At 50.9% G+C, this 21,342-nt stretch overlaps 1 protein-coding gene across 1 annotated transcript in view; it reads left to right on the top strand.

Annotated features, from left to right (window-relative positions):
* Positions 1–8,050: 8,050 nt before the first annotated feature.
* The window catches only part of ANP32A (acidic nuclear phosphoprotein 32 family member A), a 37,847-nt gene continuing 24,555 nt past the window's right edge, over positions 8,051–21,342 (top strand). The window contains exon 1 of the mRNA XM_072809376.1: positions 8,051–8,272. Coding sequence (XP_072665477.1) covers positions 8,219–8,272 — 54 coding nt within the window. The 5' untranslated portion in view covers positions 8,051–8,218. The remainder of the gene's footprint in view (positions 8,273–21,342) is intronic.

The following is a 21,342-nucleotide window of genomic DNA, read 5'->3' as shown; positions in this document are numbered from 1 at the left end:
GGAAATGTCAGCCTGGAGCTTAGGAGGGAGGCTCATTTATTAATGAGCCGACAGACATTTATTTCACGCCTACTATGAACCAAGCACTAACTGTGAGAGAAAGAGATATATTTGTGTGTCATTTCTATAGACTCTCTTACAATTATCTTTTCTTCGTTAAGTCCTTGTGACTTCATATGATTCTTTTATGGCTGTTTTATGGTGCTTCTGAGAACCTATAATTCAAAGATATACTGCAAATACAATAATAAATATTTGAAATATGCAATCATCTACAAAATCATAAATGGATAGAAAACTAAGACTGGAAACACAACTTTATTAGTGTATTAGTTAGCATAGGCTGCGGTAATAAATCAACAGGTATTGGCACTGTACAATCAAAGTTTCTCTTGGTCACCAGTTGTCTCTTGATTAAGCAAGTGAACAGGTTGGTGGCCAGGTTCTCTTTGGACACTCAAGCTGAGGCAGGTTCCACCCTCAAGAATAAGATGTGGTTCCTCAGGTTCTTTGTCACCTTCATCTCAGCCGGCCAATACATTGGAGGTTTAAGGCATCAAAGCAGCAAACGTCACTTCTAGGAACACTTCATGGCCTAAGAGTCATATGGCCTGACCTAACTACAGGGGCAGTGGGGAAGCGCAATCCAGCTTTGTGTCCAGGAAGAAGAGGAAATAGATCTTGTTGAATAATTAGTAGTCTGCCACAATTTGCATTCAGTCATCTGAGTACAAAGTTAAATTTAAATAAATTACTAAAACTGTCCGTCATGAAGAGCCTGCCTGTTTGTGTGTCAATGAACAGAACCTTTAGCACTGCATGTCTGGAGAGAAGTTATTGCCATTTGTAAGGAACTTCTATTCGTGTAACAGTTTAATAGTTATACCAATCAAACTCACAAACAGTTGAATTCCCGTAACATTGTTCAGAGTCCTTGCAAGCATTTGCTTTTTCTAGCTGAAAAGCAATCTGCGCTAAGTGACCTGAGATGATGGGGGGGCAAGAGGAAAGAGGATAGTACCCCAGGATTAATATGTTTTCTATAAGCAGATCCTTTATGGCCTTCCTCTCTGTTCCCAGGAATATGGGCCTCTTTGATGTGTTTGTGGTTTTGACATTTCTTTCACCATCAGCATTTTTTCCTCAAAATTGTCCTTAAAGTGACTGCATCCTTTTATGATCCCTTACTTAGCCTGTGACCACTTGCCTACTCCCAATAAATTTTTACAACAAATCTCATCCACTTCAGCTTCGTCCTGCACTTGAGCCTGAACGTGTTCTCAGAGTGGCAGATGGAAACCCATCAGCAGTAATAAATACATCACTACTCAAGATCTTCTATTGCTTGATATCCAGAGATTGCTGCCTTTACTCATGAGCTGGAACAGATTATTAGATATAAGAGATTATTACTATCTTCAGTGTATGCCTCAGGACTAAATTCTTTGTGACTTAAAATCAGATATCTCTACTGGAGAGCCTTCTTCTCAAAGTCTTAAAGTTATGATCAGTTAAGTAGTCCATTGACACCAACAGTAATAGATTGTTTATTATGGCCTGGGATTTGGAGAGGGAATCATTTGAAAGGAAATTAAGGATTTCAGGTATTAGCTCTGTTTTAGGTTGATCCCAAGTAGATGATGCAGTCTTGTCTGGTTGGGCTGCTATGACAAAATACCAGATGGGGTGGTTTCTAAACAAACAAGGCATTTATTTTTTTTCACAGTTCTGGAGGCTGAAAGTCTGAGATCAGGGGCCACCCTCTTCTGAGTTGTACTTCTTGCTCTATCCTCATTGGTAGAAGGACAAGGGAGCCCTGAGGGTCCTCTTTAATAAAGGCATGAATCTCCATCCTGAGGGTCCAGCTTCATGACCCAGGCACCTCCTACTAGGAGGCCCCTCCTAGTACCATCACCTTGGGGATTAGGATTTCAACATGTGAATCTGAGGGGGGGGTAGGTGTGTGTGCAAATATTCAGACCATAGCGAGTCTCTTCCCGGGAAGTAGTATGGAGCCAGAGAAGAGCTAAGAGGGGAGTAATTTGGATTACTAGGAAACCTTCACAGTATTGTTCAGTCAGAACACCTTAGTGGATTTTACCTTTGGTCTCCTAGCATCAGAATACTCTTTGGGCAGAATCCTAAAATAGATAGGCGACAGGGTCACACATTCCGCTGTAGAAACTAAAGAGGGCAGATAATCATTTTCCCTCACAGCTGGGGCATCTGCAAATGTTCCTGGCAAGAGCTCTGAACCTTGAAGGAGTGACACAAAAATGGAGGCTCCTGAGAGGTCACTTGCAGCAGTGGAGGGGTGCAGCCACAGTCCAGAGATGACTTCTGAGGTTGGGGTTGCGGGAGGTGGTATGCTGTCCTCTACAGACCATACAAGGAACACCATCTTGGCAGCACCAGGTTGCCCAGCTTCCCCGGGTTCCTGCTTTTTTTCCTGGGCCTTGTTCTTCTTAGGTTCTGTGATAGCCTTGTATGAAATTGCTTTCTGCTTGCATTGGTCAGGGAAAACTTCTGTTGTCTGCAACCAAGAATTCTAGCTGGCACAAACATCCCCCAAATCTGCTATACTTCTATTGCCATTTAAAATAACTTTATCTTATTGCAAAAATTATCAACTATATCAACTACTATTAATTTTTAAAAATCGCATGACTGTCTTCATCCAACAGTGCGCTTTCTCCATGTCCAACCCACTGAAAAACTTAGAAAATATAAGCAAAAAACACTGTAACACTCTTACCCAGAGAAACTTTGTAAAAAAAATTTTTTTGAAACATATTCTGGTGCAGACTCTCCCCAACTTTTTCCTGGGCACATGAATATATTGTTTCTTTCTTTAGGTATTACAGAAAGCTCTACCACACTGCAATCACATGCTTTCTATTTGCCTGGTATTATAATAGCTTCATCTATAGCATTTCTTCTTCATATGAACATAACACAGGCATGAGGAGTTGGTCCAGCCTAGTAAAAAATATTTGTCACACTTACTCAAGTTTCTTTTGAATAAATATATGTAGAAGGGAAAGCATATAAAATGATTTCAGGTACATTCTTAGGGCAGAACTAATCCAGGAGAGCAAAGCCTGTGCTCTGTGCTGGGTAAAAGCTCCTGCACCTACCATGGCCACCTTAGTTTGGTCATGTGCAAATGGAGGCATCATTTTTTATATTCAAGTTGCTAGGATTCAGGATTTCCAGAGAAAATTTAGGCTATAGGTATACTCTTCCGAGGACCACTATTTCAACTAGGAATTCACTTAAAAATTACTAATTTCTCAGAACGCATGAAATTGATCTCTAATCCAAGATGAGCTGTAGGGTTTATATTTTAAAATTGTTACTTATGTGTACAAATAACTGCTGCCACAAAGTAGATAACCAGGACTATTTGGGGCTTATAATTAGAAATACTACTTGCCAAATAGTAAATATATTAAAAGTTCTTGGAAAGTCTGTTTTCTACCTCTTATATTTTAATAGACTTTAGTACCTTTTTTTCTTCAGAGGCAAACTTCAACTGCAGGTAGACTAAAAAAAAAAAAACAAAACGAGCAGGTTCTAAATTAATTGCCTTTCTGTTTTTTTCATCCTTGCTTGCCTTTAGCCAGTCTTGTTTCTACTGGCTCCTCGTTCCATTATTTGCCTTTAAGGTATCTATTTTTTAACCTTTATAAATCATATTTTAATTCTAGAAAGAAGAGCGTATAGCTCTGGTTTTCTTCTTGGTGAATGGTCATCAAACTTTCTTTTATCGCTACTCCCAGATTATTGTGAATAAATATATTTAAGAATTGGATTCAAAACATTTCTAGGGATTTCCAAACTAGTGTGCAGGTGATAGTTGTGGTTGGTTTTTTTTTTTTTTCTCCCCTCTTTTCAAAATAAACCATCTTTAAGCTGGTGTTAAGATTTTTTACTATTTTTAAAAATTGCATGACTTTTCATCTAACAGTGCTTTTTCTTCATGTTCAACCCACTGAAAAGATAACTTCAATAACTAACTAAATAAATAAATCAAACCAAACCACCCAATGCTGTATTAAGTAAACGAATTAATAGTTAACTTTTTAGATCCTGGACCTCGAAGTTCCTTTGCTATTCAAATCAAAATGCAGTAGTCTTCACATTTGTTAGCAAGGATTTCAAAAGAATAATCTACATTTCTAAAAGCTATTTATATAGAAAGACAAAAGAGAACATAATTAAGCTGGAGCCTTTCCACAGCATTGTCTTTTGGGGTCCAGGCAGCAGAACCACGATGTAGGTGAAAAAGTACTATGGCCAGCTTCCAATGTATGTGATTCAAGCTGAAGAACAAAAAGTTGAACTGTGAATACATTAGCTCAACTCAAAAAATGAATGCTACCCAGAGGGTCTCCATCTTTGGAGACCAAACAAGGGCAAAGAGCTTAAATGGCAGCAGCAGCATCACGGTGGGTCATTTATGAAACAGTCCTTTGCGACCCATATCAAGAAGCTAAGACACCCATTGCTCGTGCCTCTTAGAGAACAAAATAGGATGCTTGTTTGTTTGGAATGGTTCTTGAAGGAAGATATTCTGGAATATCCTGGAAGGCAGGAAGAGAGCTTTCCTTACTTGAAGGTTTTCTCCCTGTGGGCTCGAGCCTTTGAATTGTATCTCATTTATTCTTCTCAGTGTGAATCCAATCCAGTTCCAGAAGTTACGGACTGCAGCTTTCATAACCTAACTCCCATTGTCGAACGGGCTTCTCTTCTTACTCTATCTTCTGATATTCGGACCCATTCAGAGCATTTATTTACTACTAAAATATGCAACGAAATTCTATTTATTTAAGAAACAAATCTGCAAGATAAGGAATATAAGAGCGGTTTAGTCTCTTTTTTTTTTTTTTTTAAACATTTGGTCAAGTAGCATGGGGAAAAATGGCACCGCTTTAGCTGAATTCAATTCTGACTTCCTTTTGATCAGAAATAGTCAAAATTAATACAATTTTCTTAGAAATAAACTACAAATATATTTGTAAGAGTGCGAGGAACTCTGCTTTTTCAAAGTATTTTTGGAAAGATGCAAAGTATTCAATTGGTTATATGTACTTTTTGGATATTTCAACTTCTGTAAGATTGGAATCTAGTGAAGATTTCTTTTGGTTTTCTAACACCACTACAGAATGTTATCAAAATGTATAATAATGCTTCTAAAAACAACTGTTAAGTTTAATGTTTTTGGTTTAGTGGTCAAGCCATAGTTTTTTCAATTCCAACCTTAATTTGTTCCTGTACACCCTCTTTAGTGGGGGTCTGGGCTTCCAAGTCATCCTCTTCAGATCTTTGTAAGATAAGATGAGCTATACTTGCTGCTGTTTAGCAGAGCTGGATCAGGAACATCTCTGCATTTGATTGGTTGGCTTTTAAAGGATTACTCCTCTTGAAAGGCACTGTTCTGTATCACATTGCTAGCAGTGTGGACTTATTTGTGGTTGATAATTCAAATTGAAGACAAGTATTTGCCGTCAAAGAGAAGGTAAACCTCAGTACTCCTATGTTGCATAGTTCCTACACCTCATATTGACCTAATGTGTGTGTGATGAAGAGCTCTGTTTTAAAACAACCTTAAATGCCATATCCAGAAATAACAACGGACTCTGGCAAAGAGAGGTAATTTGGGGTCCCTGTATGTTCTATAACAAGGCCAATACAATTTAAAAATAAATGAATTCCAACTACACAAATTGAGTTCAATAAGATTAACAAAACCGAGGAGGGTAAATATGTCAGCTAAATCAACAAGTCCAATACATCATACTATTTATACCCAGATGAAATAAAAACAATGACTTTCCATTTTTATTTGCATTTCCCAGCTACTCAGAGTAAACATGATCACTTTTCAAATCCCGCCTATCACTTTATGGGAAAGAAAAATTCACAGAGCAAAATGCTTAGCTGTAGGATTTTACGTTTACAATCCATCAGGTTACAATATGAAAGTTAGCTACGGTTTCTTCCCTTGCGTGAGCACTCTGTATGTGCGTTTTATTTACATTCTGTCACTTTATGTCTCCCACTAAACTTTATATGCTCAAGAATGAAACACTGTATTGGTATTATGTAACAATATTTCGAATTTGCAACATACATACTGGTTTCCCTCTCCCTCGAACCCATGTGCCTGAAAAACAAACACAATGTATCTCCCTCAATTAAAAAAAAAAAAAAACCAAAAAACCAACCAACCAAACAAACAAACAAAAACACGTTGGTGTGCATAAAGAAAGGTGTAGAAGCACTGAACAACAGTGTGGAAAGGTAAAGATGTATCTGTCCTTGTTGACAACAATCCCCAAGATTTATTAACAGCCCCAGGCAGCCAATTTAGTAAATGACAAGGTCCGAGGCCTGGCCTTAAGAAGTGGGTAACCCAGTGGGAATGAAGGCTTTTAGGTTTTACAACTAATGTGATTAAAAAAAAGAAGAAAAGAGAAGAGAAGAGAAGAGAAGAGAAGAGAAGAGAAGAGAAGAGAAGAGAAGAGAAGAGAAGAGAAGAGAAGAGAAGAGAAGAGAAGAGAAGAGAGAAAAGAAAAGAAAAGAAAAGAAAAGAAAAGAAAAGAAAAGAAAAGAAAGAAGGGAAGGGAAGGGAAGGGAAAGGAAAGGAAAGGAAAGGAAAGGAAAGGAAAGGAAAGGAAAGGAAAGGAAAGGAAAGGAAAGGAAAGGGAAAAGGAAAGAAAAAAAGAAAAGGAAAAAAGAAAAAAGAAAGAAAAAGAAAAAAGAAAGAGAAAAGAAGGAAGGAAGGAAAGAGAAAGAAAGAAAGAAAGAAAGAAGAAAGAAAGGAAAGGAAGGAAGGAAAAGAAAAGAAAGAAAAAAGAAGAAAGAAGAAAGAAAGAAGAAAAAAGAAAGAAAGAAAGAAAGAAAGAAAAAGAAAGAAAGAAAGAAAAAAAAAAAAGACCCCAAAGCAAGCAAACCGTAACACCTGGAGAAAGTGCTCCAAATAGAGCCTCTTTGGCAACCCAAATTGAACCAAACCATTAGATTAAACTGTGCGCCGTTTTCTTTCCCTAGGTCTACAAAAACCCATAAAGGATGTCGGATCCAGAAAACCGGGAGTTATTAATTAGCACCTTCCTTTTCCACTTTTTAATATTCGGTATATTCGGCAACCATCCTTAATCCACGGTCTTCGTTCATTTATTGACCCAACAAGGTCCTGGGTGTCTCCTGGTGATCGCTCCTTCCAGGCTGACCTTATGTGACGGCAGATGGAAATGCCCCTCCGTGGAGAGGGGGTCACGACCGCGGGGGGCGGGGGGGGGGGGGGAGTCATCCAAAGGTGGACGCATCTTGCTTTCATGTGCTTGTTTATTAGAGGGGCGGCGGTGGCCGCGGCTGGAGGAGGGAGGAGGGCGCGGGGCGCGGGGCGCAGGGGCGCGCGGGCCCAGCCCGGGGGTAGGATGCCGCGCGGGAGGCGGAGGGCAGCAGCCGCGCGCCACGGGCTCGGCCCGCCGGACCCAGAAAATGACCAGCCCCTCCCCCGCTGCACCCTTGACCCCTCCCCCTCTTTGCAGGCCTCCCGCCCGCCCGCCCGCCCCGCGGCGGCCCCACGGCCCCACGGCCCCCAGCCCGCGCGCCGCCCCCTCTGCAGCCCGGCCCCGCGAGGGACCCCGACCCCGACCCCGACCGCGACCCCGACCCCTCCGGCCGCGCCCCTCCCCCCCAGTAACGCACCTGCGGCCCCGCCCCCGGCCACACGCAGCGGCGGCAGCGGGCTGGCGGGGCCGAGCGGCTCGGCCCTCCAGGCGCAGTCACCTTCCCTTCCCCCGCCATCCTGCCCACCCCCCCAGCTCCGCCGCCGAGCAGCCGCCGCGCTCCTCAGCCGCCCCGAAATCTAAAGGGGTCCGTCTCCGGCACCACAACCAAATGGCTGAGCCTCCCTGGCCGGCTGCGCAGCCCGCCCATTGGTCCCTTCCCCCCCCGCCGCCGCCGCCATTGGCTGTTGCCCGGAGACCCTCGGCGGCGATTGGCTCCCGCCGTTGCCGCTCATCCGCCGGGCCGCAGGTCCCGCCTCCACCGTGATCAGGTTAGTGTGCGCCGCGGGTGCTGGGGGCTCGAGAACCGAGCGGAGCTGGTTGAGCCTTCAAAGTCCTAAAACGCGCGGCCGTGGGTTCGGGGTTTATTGATTGAATTCCGCCGGCGCGGGAGCCTCTGCAGAGAGAGAGCGCGAGAGATGGACATGGACAAACGGATTCATTTAGAGCTGCGGAACAGGACGCCCTCTGATGTGAGCATTTGCCAAAAATATCTCTGTCGGTCCATTCTCCTACTTTGTGTGTGTGTGTGCGTTGGGGGGTGGAGGGGGGGGGGCGGAAGGCACTTTTTTTTGGAGGGGGGGCGCCCGGGAGGCGTGGGTTTGGGGGTCGGGACTGCAAATGAATTGCAAGGCTGGGGGGGTTGCAATGCCATCCGAGCATGTTCCGGCTGCCGCCGCCGCCGCTGCCCTTGGTGTGTGACTACCTGTGCGTGTGCTCCCGCGTGTGCGAGTGTGGGTGCGAGAGTGTGCGTGCGAGTGTGCACCCACCGGGAGGCCAGCGGGCGCACGCGTTTGGGTCGGAGAGAACGAGGCGGAATAACCCCCCGAGCTCGCTGCTCCCTGGACTCCCGTCTGCTGGGGGGGGTGGGGGGGGAGGAAGATTAGCGAGGGAGGAGGAGGAGGGGGGCTGCCTCCCGGATCTAACAACAACAACAAAAAAGGTTTTTTTTTTTTTTTTATATATATTTTATAAATGAATCCCCCCTTCCGCCCCCCTCCCGCGCCTTCCCCCTCCCTTCCTCCCTCCCTCCCTCCCCTCGCTCGCGCACACACACACACACACACACACACACACACACAATAAGTTTTGGGCTCCGCGAGTCCGGTTTAGTTTCTGATAAATGTGGGCCGAGGCCCCCGGGGAGAGCGCGTGGGGAGGGGGCGGCGGCGGAGTTGGGAAGGGCTCGAGTTTAAAGTGCGTCTTCATTTCTTTGCAGTGATGAGGCGAGAGACGGGGGAGCCATATTTGTAACTTTGTAGTGTTCGTGAACGCGCCCTTTCTCTCCCTCCCTCCCTTTCTCTGCCTCCCTTCCTCTCCTCCTCTTTCTCCCTCACTCTTTCCACCCCACCTTCGGGCCAGATGCTGAGGCTCCTTCCTCTCCTTCGGAAGGGAGGATAAATGGGAGGGGGGGGTGGGGAGGGATTTTGGAACGTGCAAAGGCACCGATGGTCCCCGCGCCTCCCCGCCTCGAGCGATCGCTGTTGCAAGTTACCCCGAGGCGACGTCCCGTCCCCCCTCGCCCCTGCTCCTGCGGGCCTGTGCGCCCCCGCGCCCCGCGCCCCGCGGCCCGCCTCTCTGCAGGGTGGGCTCGCCCGCAGCCGTTCGGCGCCCCGGGGGTACGCGGGCACGGGAAACTTTGTCCGGACGCGAGCCGCCCGGAGCCGCTGCCCGCGCCGGTGTCGGCCGGGTCCGGAGTCGTGCGGGCCCGGGAGGCTCGCAGCTCCGGGATGGGACCGAGCCTTCCGGCCGCCGATCTTGATTGGGCAGCGGCGGGAGTGCGGCCGGAGGAAACTTGCACGGATGCGACCTGGGAGGCTCGGGCGCAGAGCCCACCCCCGGGGAGGGCCAGGCCGGGCTGGGTTCCTCGGACGCGGGGCCGGGCTCCCGTCTCCCCTCTCGCTTCCAAACAGTGTTTTATGGGAGTTGGCGGCTCCGCGGAGGAGACCCCGGCTCCGGGGCGGGGACCAGGGCGGCGCGGGCGGGAGGGACCCCCCCTTTCCCCCTCCTCCTCCTCCTCCTCCTCTTCCTCCTCCTCCTCCTCCTCCGACAGCCTCGGCAGCCGGGGTTCCACGGAGTTGGGAGTTTGGGGAGCGCTGCGCGCAGCTGACCTGTCGCCCCTCCAGCCCGCGAAAGCCCGAAGAATCCCTGCCCAAAAGGCAGGCCTTGCTGCTTCCTCTTTTCTCTAGTTCCTCCCCCAAACCTGAGTGAGACTTTTGAAAACAAGATCCCTTTTTGTGGCCCCCCCCACCCCCCCATCATAACGCAGCTGTGGACTGGAGACGTGCAGTGCCTTATGGCGCGCAGGGCGGGGAGGGGGGACACACGGAGGGAGGGAGGAGGGGAGGGGAGGGGAGGGGGCGCCCGCCGCCCGCCGCCCGCCGCCCGCCGCCCGGGCAGGACTTTCCGCGAACAATTTGCCCGCGGTCTGCCTTTCTCTGGCCGCTTTCGTCCCGGCCTCGACCCCGAGCCGGAGGATTTGGGGGCTGGGTGTGGTGATGGGGGAGGGGGCCGGAGCCGCGGGCTTCCCGCGTACTTTCCGGAAGCCCCCCGTGCGGAGGGGGGAGGGCGCACGGGGGCCGGGGGTCGGGCTCGGGGTCGGGGTCCCCGCGGCGGGGTGTGCGGGCGCTCCCCCGGCCCCGGCCGCGGCCCCGCGGGGGCCAAGTGCGAGCGAGCCCGAAAGCGGGTCGAACCGGCTCTTTAAACTTCCCCGAGTGTGTGCGGGGGGAGGGGCGCGGCGCGCCGAGCCGGGAGCGGTTTCTCACGCTTCGCCCCCTCGCCTCGGAGCGTCCCTGCCCACTCGCCGGCCCCCGGCCTCGAGGCGGGGTGGGGCGCGGGAGGGGACGGAGGGGGCCCTGGCGGCACCGCGGGCGACGCGCGGGAGCGAGAAAGCGAGCTAATGAGGGACAAAAGGGGTGGGGGAGGAGGAACTATGGGGTTGGTGGTTCTTTTTTTTTTTTTTTTAAAGCGTTCTTTAAGACAAACAGCTCTGGGAGAGCGCCCCCTGCGCCCCTCCCCGCCGCGGCCGCCCCCCCCGGGGGCCCCCACACACCCACCTTCGGAGCCTCTCCCAACTCGGATCCGGGGGCCGGTGGCCACGCCGCGACGCCGAAATAGGACGAGCAGCCATGTTCCCGGGGCTCGCGGCCCGCCCCGCCCCTCCCCCATGGCGCGGCGAGCGGGCGCCGGGCGCGGGGCGCGGGGCTGCGGGGCGCGCGGAGCGGGGGGCGCGGAGCGGGGCGCGCGGGGGGCGCGGGGGCGCGGCGGGCCTCCCGCTTCCCCGGCTGCTTCGGAGCTCCGGGGTTTTGTTATTGGGATTTCCGTGCAGGCCAGGCCCGCCGCAGGCCGAGCCCGAGGGCGCCGAGGCGTTACCGGGGGGCCGGGGCCCTGCTCGCCGGTGGCACGACTGCCGGGCGCCGAGCTGCCATTTTGTCACCGTGGCTGTTGTCGCGGCGGGGGGGGCGGGGGGGTGGGTGCAGAGTCTTGCGCCATCGCCCCGACGGCCCCGGACGCGGAGCAGCGGGGGAGGCGGGCTCCGGGGACCCCCCCCCCGGGGGTGCCCCGGGCCCCGATGGGGGTGCCCTGCGCGCCAGCGCGGCCCGAGGCTCTCCTGGAGGGCGACGTCCTGCCCGCGCCCCCTGCGCGCTCCCCGCCTCCCCCCGCCCCGCTCCCCGCCGGGGTTTCGCCCTTCCTCCCGCTGCCGTTTCAGACGTCGTTGAATGTGGCCCTAAAGACGTCCTGGTCGCCCGGGTGTGCGCCCTTTCGGAGGAGCCGACAGGAGGGGAGGGGGGCGAGGAGACAGGCAGGAGGTGTCTTGCTCGGGAGGGGGGCGCGCGCGCGCCTCTACGGCCCCGACTGGAGCCGAGCCGAGGACAGCAGCCGCTCGCCCGGGAGGGACGAGGGACGAGCTGTCGGTGTGCTGGGGAGACGCCCTCGGGGCTGGGCTCTCCGGGAAGGTAGGTCGCGCTCCGGGCTCCAGGTGGGTGCTGCAGCGCCCTGCGGCCGGCTAGGGGCGCCCCCTCCTGCCCCCCAGCCCCTATCACCTGCCCCTCCCCCTTTTATTTTTGCCTGGGGGAAGGCAGTGTACTGGAGTAAATGTGACCCCCAAACCGAAAAGAGAGTAAGGTTTCCTTTTTTTTTTTTTTTTTAAGTAAATGATGTCTTTCTGCCGACCGCCTTTCTGCGTCACGTCTCTGGCTTCTCTCCGGGACTTTTACAAAGCCGGTGTCAGTGCTGGTTAAGCACCTCACTGGTTGAACTCTGGTGTCTGTAGGAGACTAGCTTTTGATGGCAGCGTCTGGCAAAGGCTGCCCGGGAAGCCAGCTTTAACTTTGACCTTTGGAACACGTCGCGTGATGTTTTCCAGGCTGACTTACTGCCTAATTGGGTTCCCGCAGCCTGATATTAACTCCGGTTGATGCAGGCCAACCAAGGGTCCACAGGCAGAGGACTGAACTCCAGCTCCGTAGGGTCCTGGCTAGTTGGGTTTTGTTAACGGGGTTGCTGCTGGTGGTGGTTTTGAGTCTGGGGGCCTCCACGGTGAAGCTGTGGTTTGGAGCCCCACGGGCCTGAGTTTGAGTTCTTCCTCCTAGAAAGAGGCAGGATATGGTAGCCTCCTCTTTGCACATTAGTTTCCTCACCTGTGGAAGGAGAATAGTGATCTAGTGTAATGAATAAGCGACAGAACCGGCTCAATGGATCTGGCCCCTCAGGTACTCAGTATGTGCTGGTGTTAGCTTTGGAGACCTAACTGGGGTGCGATGAGGCACAGCTCTGAGCCCCTCTCTGGTTCTGGACAACAATAACAACAATAATAATAGCGGATGCTCACCCGGGACCACACTGTGCCTGGCACAGTTCTAAGTGGATTAAACGGTTCAGTTAATCTAGTCCCCATAGCAGCACTGTGAGGTGGGTACTATTATTATCCTCCTATTACATACACACAGGGAAATTGAGGCATAGAGAGCTTCTCGCAGCCAGTCTCTTGTTCTCTGTGCCGTCCCCTGAAGCACCCTTTTCTTGTTGGACACTGAACCATTTATTCTCTGGCTTTAAAACAGTGCCACCTTATGAGAGATTGAGTTTTCTGGTCATTGAAGGTACTGACATGAACCCCCTAAATGGCCTCGGGGTTGAAGATACTGAGGTGGGTAGTCAGGACCAGGGGCTCCCATGAGGGGGAAGCCATATACTTTCCGAGTTTGGTTTAGAACGTCATAATCTGTTTAGGCTGACATAAGTCTGTCCTTTTAGGTGTTGGGGTACACATTTTGGGTAATGTGAAGACTCTTAAGCAGTGGCTTATGGGATGTTGCATGTAACGCATCTTCCGTTTTTATTTGTCACCACCTACAGCCAAAAAACTGAAGAGAGTTGGTATGCCCTCTGTACCTAAAATGTGGTGTACTGGTAACAACTCACGGATCAGCTCCTTTAATTCACCTTAACAACTTGTCCAGGGCAGGCCAAGCAGTGTGATGATCCTCCATGTTGTGAGGGTGGTTGTGGCATGCAACAGAGTTGGGTTCTGCCACCGTGAAACCAGAGGCCCCCTTAGTTGGGCAGTAGGGACTTTGAGAGATTTAGTTTTCTGGTCATTGAAGGTACTGACATAAAACCCCTAAATGGCCTAATGAGAGTATACAAGGTCCCAGACATGGCCCTTCATTGTACTCCCATTAGGTCCCAGACATGGCCCTTCATCAGAATCACCTGGGGAGTGTGTAAACTGCAGATTCTCCGCACCCCTGGACATTGGCTTAGCACAAGGGTCGTCAAATTCAGGATGAGTGGCCTGTTTCAGTATCATGAGCTAGGGATAATCTGTACATAGAAACATTGCAATCAATTTGATGAAATGGAACACTTAACTTTGAATTAAGTGAAATATTATCCCCCCAAAAGAATTCCACTCGTCTCATTAGATGGTTGTTACCCTTCCACCCCCCCCCACCACCAAACTGTATTTGTTATACATTTTGAATTTTGTCAATAAAAGAATTGTGGTAATGTGTTTCCTTATCATTATAAAGGTGCCTGTGTAGAATTGTTAGTCTTGTCTCTCAGTAAAGTTTAATGTCTGGCTTTTATAGAGAAAGCTTGGTGTTCCTTGGTTTGGGGAGGGGGGATTCAGATGAGGATCTGGGGGTTTTGTTTTTAATTTGTAAATTTTTTTATTAAACACGTGGCAAGGCATTCATTTGGGTGGTGCTTTAGGAGTCTCTCCAAGTTCTTTTATGTGTGCCCCTTAACTAGTTGATGCCTAGTGGTAATCGGCCTTGATCCAAGATCATCCATGAGAAGAGAAATTGTCCCTGTTACCAGTTTAGAATTGTGTGCCCCTTCTATCTAGAAGTTCTTCCGTGTAACCAACCAAAATTCTTCAGTTTGCATACTCAGTATTTCAAAAGGTTTTTGCATATCTCATAGTTGAACGGTTATTCTTAAATTTCAGATGTCGTCTTAGGGCTTTGGGGCCTGCAGAAGGTACAGCAGCTGTGTCCTCCATGGCTGACATCAGACCCTCAGAACACAGATCATTGAAAGCCACAGATAATCCTGCAATCTCTGGTTCTGCCCTGCTGCTCTCCCACCATGCATGTTTCCTGGGGAACATACCAGCAACAAAGTGGCTTTGAGTTTCAGAGCCCTTCTTTCTTCTTCCAGCCTCTGGTGCCTGAGCTAACGAGCAGAGGGAATAGAAGTGAGATTGACCAGGCCAAGGACAGGAGGAGATAAATCCAAGGCGGAGAATCCCAGTCCCCATAAGTTTTGCCTGTACTTAAGAGGACAGCAGGCCGCAGACCCTGTTCCCTGTCTTGGCCGCTTGTGCTCCCTTGGCCTTTCCAGGTGACTTCCTCTGGACTCTCACAGTCCTTTGCATTTGTAATACAGGCACCTACATGAGCTTTGGGGGCTGGTCATCCCAAAGCTTCAGTCTGAATTAATGATACCACATTGAAGTAAGAAGCTTGGGGCTGCGGTTGATCCTTTACGGGTATTGTGTATGATACTGCTCAGCCGCGTCCTCACCACTGGGCCTGCCCCCTGTACCTTGCTGTAGTCGCTTGGGAAAGGAGCGCAGAGCTTGTTGCTGAGTGGTGATGAGCCCCGGTCTGATGAACTTGGCCCAATTGTTTGGCCTGAATTCTGAAGAGGAGGCTCATTACTCTGGTGTCCAGAGGGGGCCACTCCCTTAACGGATGAGTGCTACCGTGCCTGCCCACCCCCTGCTCTAGCTAGTAGTCTAGTTTCCTAGAGGAGGTCCACACCACCAGTCCCTCATCACCACTACCTTCTGCCCACAAATAAGGGAAACAAGGACCTGACTTTGAATCTTACAATCTTATGTTATATTGAAATACAATTGTACAAATGATAAATACCCAACAATGATGTTTTCATTAAAGAGATGGAGTCTGGCAGGGATGGAGAATTGCGAAGGCATCTGTTATTCAGAACTTGTCATTTAATAAAATTTGTTGAAACAAGATGAGCAAAGCACCCGTGGCCCTGGGCCACCTGCCCGGACATGGAAACAGCCTCCTTATATAGAACCAGTTGTCCCAATGATATTTGTTAATACAAAGTCTGTAAACAAGATGAAATATCTTTCTCACACCAGTCCTTGTCTCGCGCCCACTGAGCCACACCCGGCAACCCCCGTGTTTCCACTCAGATTTATTTTGTTGTAGTCCACAGCTGCCCTGGTGTACTCATCTCTCTTCTTTACCAGAACTTGCTCTAGGCAGCAGATCTAAAAGATCAGCTTACTTAGTCCACTATCACTTACCCTAATGTGGATTAAAGTCAAGGCTGGCTTTCCCAGAGATGTTTGTGTTTGGAGATTCCGGTTTGGTGAGGAAATTAGCAGAGGACTATTAGAGACTTGTGTGCTGTTCTCAGTTTTGCTACTATTAACTGACTTGGACAACTGGCTTGGGCTTCTTGGAGGCCTCTGGTTCCTCCGCTCTAAAATCGGAGTATTGAATTAGATTGGTGGCTTTCAAACTTTTTGATCCTGACAGTAAAAATACGTTTTACGCCACTACCCAGTGTATATATGCTTACCTGTTATACAGAACAATGATGAGCTGCTTTCTTACTACAGGTAAAACACTTCGGTTCATTTAAAAAAGTGTACTGGCCTTGATCGCTTTGCTGGTGATTATTTTGAGAGACATTAAAAGGTGGCTATTAAGCTTCCTTCACATGCACATATTTTGTGGTTTGGTTTGAGAATGAGAGAATGCTGCGTGTAACTTTGTGAAATCCCCCTCTCCCCCCGAAAGTTAATAGTGATTCCTCTGGTTTTTAGTTAAGCCAGCTCTTCTCTGGGTCCCAGGTTCTTAAACGGCACCCCTTGCTTAGTTCTAGCTCTTTCCTACCCCTAAACCTTCTCCTAGCATTAAAGAATCCTTACCCCAAATTCCTACCCTAGGTGGATGCCTTCCAAGGTTCCTGGTAGTGCCAGGGGCCCTCAGCCAACATCTCCTCCCATCCCCCCCCCCCCCCCCCCCCCCCCCGCCCAGTGCCCTCCATCCTTCCATGTGCCACACACTGTGCAGGTTGCCTCGGGCTCCCACCTTTTCCAGCATGGAGGAGATTCTGTTGGAGAGAGGGGAGAGTGCCTTGGCTCCTCCCCACCAGACTGCCTGGGTGGTGCATCCTGTCTCCCCCACTTCCAGCCATGCGGCCCTTGTTGTCTCTAACGTGATGATAGAATAGTACCTACCACACAGTAAGTGCTCAGTAAACGGTAACTGTTATTGTTATTATGGTCTGTTCGGCTGGAAACACCATCGTTGGCTTTCATTTAAAAAAACACGCCCATACGTACATTAACAACAGACACATCACATAAAAAAGTAACATTTGTCTCAGTGAGAGAAAGAGGTTAGAAGCTAGACATTCTAACTTGGCAGAAGTCTTTTCCCCCACAAATGATTCAGTAGTAAATGTGTTGTTCCTAGATGTGAGTAGAGCTGTAGCATCTACGCCCCGCAGCACAGCCCCTGCACTGGACCCCAGGCAGTTTCTGCAGAGGGTCGGGTCGGGTCCTTGCTCACCCGCTCCTCGCTCCTCCAACGTGCCTTTACTCCCTCACCTCCGGGGGCAGCTGCTTCAGACCCCCCTACCAAGGCTACTGCCCCTGACCCTGCCCCCGGCCTTCCCCCCAGCTCCCCCCACCTCACAGAAGATCACACCTGGTTTTCTGAGGCAGTACCCTGCTCCTCTGGCCTTGGGGTCAGCCCCACTCCCGCTCCCCTTTTGCCTCCGGGGCACCTGAGCCGCTCTGCTCCTTTGGTCCTTCTCCAGCTGGGGTATTTCTCCCACCTTTATTTGTCTTTTAAAGATTTTATTTATTTATTCATGAGAGAGAGAGGCAGAGACACAGGTAGAGGGAGAAGCAGGCTCCATGCAGGGAGCCCGAAGTGGGACTCGATCCCGGGTCTCCAGGATCACGCCCTGGGCCTCAGGCGGTGCTAAACCGCTGAGCCATCCGGGCTGTCCATCTCCCACCTTTAAACCAAACAGAAAACCTGGCTTGATCCTTCAAGCTTGATCCTGACGGCTGCCTGGCTCTCTCCCCTTTTACAGCCAGACTTCCTGAACTGTCTAGAACCACCTTCTCTGTGCCCTCACTTCTCTGATACCTCAGCCCCCCTCCTCTGGTTTGCTTCCTCAACAGCTCCAAAAACACAACCTCCCTGTCTTCCCTTGCGTGATTCCTCAGCAGTGTTTGCACCCTTGACCTTCCTGGGATGCGTTCTCTCTTGCTCTCCCTTTCTCCAGTGAACGTCTCCTTCAGCCCTGGCCACTCCTCATTTCTAGTGTCCTTTGCCCTCCTCTGTGTGGCCTTCAGTATTGTGGCCAGGCAGGTCTGGGCCTTGGGCCCTTTCAGCCTGCATTCCCTCCGCATGATGATGCTGTGTCGTCCCGCCCGGACGGCTGAAGGGACCTGGCGCTGTCTGCGATCTGATGTGTGCCTCCCAGTCCCTAACTCCTGGCTGAGCTCGGGACCCACCCGATGTCTCCATCTGAATGTCCCCAGATCACCCCACAAGCGAATGTCCAGGAAGAGCCCCTGGCCTCTGTCACTGTCACCTCCATCCTCCTGCAGATGTACCCATGATCTTCTATTGGTCACAAGTCCTGTCTCTTCGAAATACCATCCTCTCCTGCCTGCCAGCTGGTGTCCTGGCATCGGCAGCCCCCTCGAGCCATGCTTCAGACTTCAGCCAGCGTGCTCTCCCCAAAACACAGATGTAATTATGTCACCGTGCTTCAGACACAGAGCATTCTTAGGAGAGGGTCCAGAGGCCTTACCAGGACCTTCCTAAGGTCCTGCATGGACTGGCCACTGCTTGCCCTCATCTTTTCCCTCACCGCCTTTATTCCTCCAAAACTACTCCAGGCCATAACTGCCACTGTCACCGACTTAGCATCTAATTGTCTCCACCAGCTCCCTCACCCTCCACCCTCCTCAGCTCTGGGTCTGGTTCTTTTGTTATGAAACTCTTATAGAAATTTCCTTCGCAGTGCTTCAGTTGGTAATTATACATTCTTGAATGTGAGTGTTTTAATTAGCATTTCTGTCCCCCTGTGTAGCCGCGTGATTTAAAGGCCCTGTTTTTGGTACACATCACCATGTACCCCGAGAGTGCAGCACCGCACTTGGCACATGGTGGGCATTCTAGAAATGTTGCTTGAATGAAGAGACCAGGGTGCTTGCACGTTCCTGTCATTGTCATCATCCTCTGTCTGGAAAGCCAAGCACAAGCTCCAGAAACAAAGCATCAGAGACACTGCAGGGTTTGTTGTCTCCAACCTCACCCTCCCCACTCCCCACCTCTTCCCTGGGTGAGTGTGAGCTGCCTCTGGGTGGGCGATTCACACTTTCTTAGTGCCCTGTGCTCCTCCAGTTTTCCTGTTTTTTTTGTTTTTTGTTTTTTTTTTTTTCCCCACAGCCCTGGTGTAAAGAATTTGAACCTCAGCTGTAGTTTGTCTACCTTTTATTTAGTTAATGGATTGTTCAGACACACCACATACCTATATGTACATTGTAAAATGTTAACACCAAAATAAGTAAATAAATAAGACCTCAGAAGTAGGAAATAAGAAAATATTTAACAGTCCTAATACTGTCTTCTTGCACGTCAGTGGATTGTATTGGCCGATCCACTTAGGAGTCACTGCTCTAATCTGTGGTTTATTTTATTTTTAATTTGGTCATGAAGGTCCGTGCTGTGTAAGACATGCCCGCGCTTCACCCAGCACTCTTTCCTTACTCAGAACTTCCCAGCCCTGGCGTGTGCTGCGTTAGGGGTGGCCAGCATTCCTAACCCTTCTTTGATGAGCAGGAGAAGCACAGTGGTCTGCCTGAGATCCCCAGCGAGGGGACTGTCCATGGCTACGTGTGCCCGGAGGTGCTCCCTGCGTAGGCTATGTGCACGCACCCACCAAAGCCCCCTCAGGACGGAAGGCCGCCCCATAGGATCCAGCAAAGGCAAACCCCTGTGCTGCTCTGCAGATGGCTCGTGAGGCTCAGAAGTGTCTAAGGAGAGAGGGTTCCAGGAGCAGCAGACGGAGGCCAGTTGGGGTGAGGGAGGGAGGTTGCTCCTGCTTGTCCTCAGGCTGGGAGTAAGGGGGCTGCTGCAGGCTGGAAGACTGGAACAGAGGGCCAGAGCGAAATCTGCAGGAGAAGGGCCTGTTTCTGTGTGGGCATCGTTGAGCTGGGACTCTGTACTCAGAAGTGTCCAGAACGTCTTGGTCACTGGTTTCTGCTGCCTCCCTAGGAGTCATGAGAGAGAGAGAAGGGGGTGGTGAGGTTGAGACAAAAACCTGTAATAGTGAATGTAAAGGGATTACTTAGAGATTTCTTCAGGGGCATGTATCCCGGGGAGGCACTCGTCCCCCATTATGTAACCAACTTTCTTTGTAGCTGCTGGCCTCACCAGCAGGCCCAAATGGTGTGGCTGTGAAGGGAAGGAGGGTGCGGGAGCCCACTTTCACTGACACGGCCTGTGTGCCCAGCATCCAGAATGATGCAGGGAGTTCCGTGAATGCTGCTTACAAATCTGAGATAGCAGCTTGAATTTACTGGATCCAGTTCCTGTGTTCTGGGTGGGTGGGTGGGGGAGGTAGGTGGCAGAGGGTGGGGAGTGGGCTCTGGACGGATGGAATTGTGTCTCTGGTGGGGTTGGGGAGACAGAGCACAGGCCTGAGAAGGAGAGAAGGTATGCAGCTAGAAGGGCAGGTTTCAACCCCAGCTGTGTATTGGAGCCACCAGGGGAGCATTTTAAGAAATTCCCAGGCTCTACCCAGCTACAGAATCAGCCTCCGAGGGTGGTGCCCAGTGTCTGTATTTTTAGACTGCTCTAGAGGGGGCTCTAAACACAGTCGGGAGCCGCCACATTGAGGCAGGGTGCAGAACTTCCCAGCAGGTAGGAAGAAGTAAACTGAGTGGATGTCAAAGAAGAGGAAAAGAGGAAGGAAAGAGGGGTATGGGATCGCAGCCACTGGGGTGCCCGGCTCTGGTCCTTGGCCTTGTACCCCTACCAATCTCTCCTGGGGCTGCTATTGGAGCGCCCAGTGGGATTTCTCAAGGAAGCCTGGAGTTGGCCCTTATTCCAGCTGTTGGGGACTGAGAGGCCGGGCTGGAGGGGGGGTGTTTGTAGGAAGGAGGGGCCCCCCAGAGCCAAGGAGCTGGGTGTCCCGGGCAGTGGCTGCACCTCTCCACTGTTTGCTGTTGAGCCTCGGCTGCCTGGTCTGTAAAATGGTGACTAACAGGAATACCTGCTTCCCAGGGGTTGTGGTCAGGCCGGAAAGAAACGTTCCTGCCTGTGTGTGTCGTGGCTAGCCCCCGAAGGCTAGTAGATTCTAACCAGCCCGGGCTTGAAGGGGCTGTTTGAACGGGTTGGGGAGGGTTGGGGAGGGGGTGGCCCGTCTGAAGAAGGCCCTTGCTTGGTGTCTGAGCCTGTGTGTGGTGGGAGCAGTTTTGGGGAGAGCTGTCTTTGCCTGCCCCAGAAGAGGCCTCCCTTGGAGCTGCTGAGCCAGGTGGGAGGGGGCCGGAGGGGCCCCAGGCTAGAGGCAGCCCCATGTTCCTGTGGAGGTGGGGCTGGAGCAGGCGAGCTGCAGACAACCCCTGCCCCCCTGCCCCGGGGATCTCTGCCTGGCTTGTCTTTCCTGGAGCGGTTGTTCTGCAGCCGAACAGCCCGCAGACTCTCCTGCCTCTCAGCTCCCCTCCTGGCTGCAGAATCTGGGCCTGCCCCACTCGGGCCTGTCTTCTTTCATGCGGACAGCTCCTGAGAAGCCTCCTCCAGGAAGTCTTCCTCCACTCACCGGAAGAAAGGACGTGACTGTGTCCCTCCTAGGTGACGGCAAGATGTAGAGGTCCCCAGAACTTGGAGCTGTGCTCTCCTCTGAGCTAATTCCCTTAGCACCTCACTGGGGTGTGCGTTGTGGCTCGGGTCTCCATGGGGTCAGGTCAGTGTTTTGTTACTGCCCCTGCCGGAGGGCAGTGCTGAGGGTTTGCAGA

This window comes from Canis lupus, chromosome 32 (genome assembly GCF_048164855.1).
Source record: "Canis lupus baileyi chromosome 32, mCanLup2.hap1, whole genome shotgun sequence".
NCBI classification, from domain to species: domain Eukaryota; kingdom Metazoa; phylum Chordata; class Mammalia; order Carnivora; family Canidae; genus Canis; species Canis lupus.
This window is presented reverse-complemented; position numbering and strand designations above follow the sequence as displayed.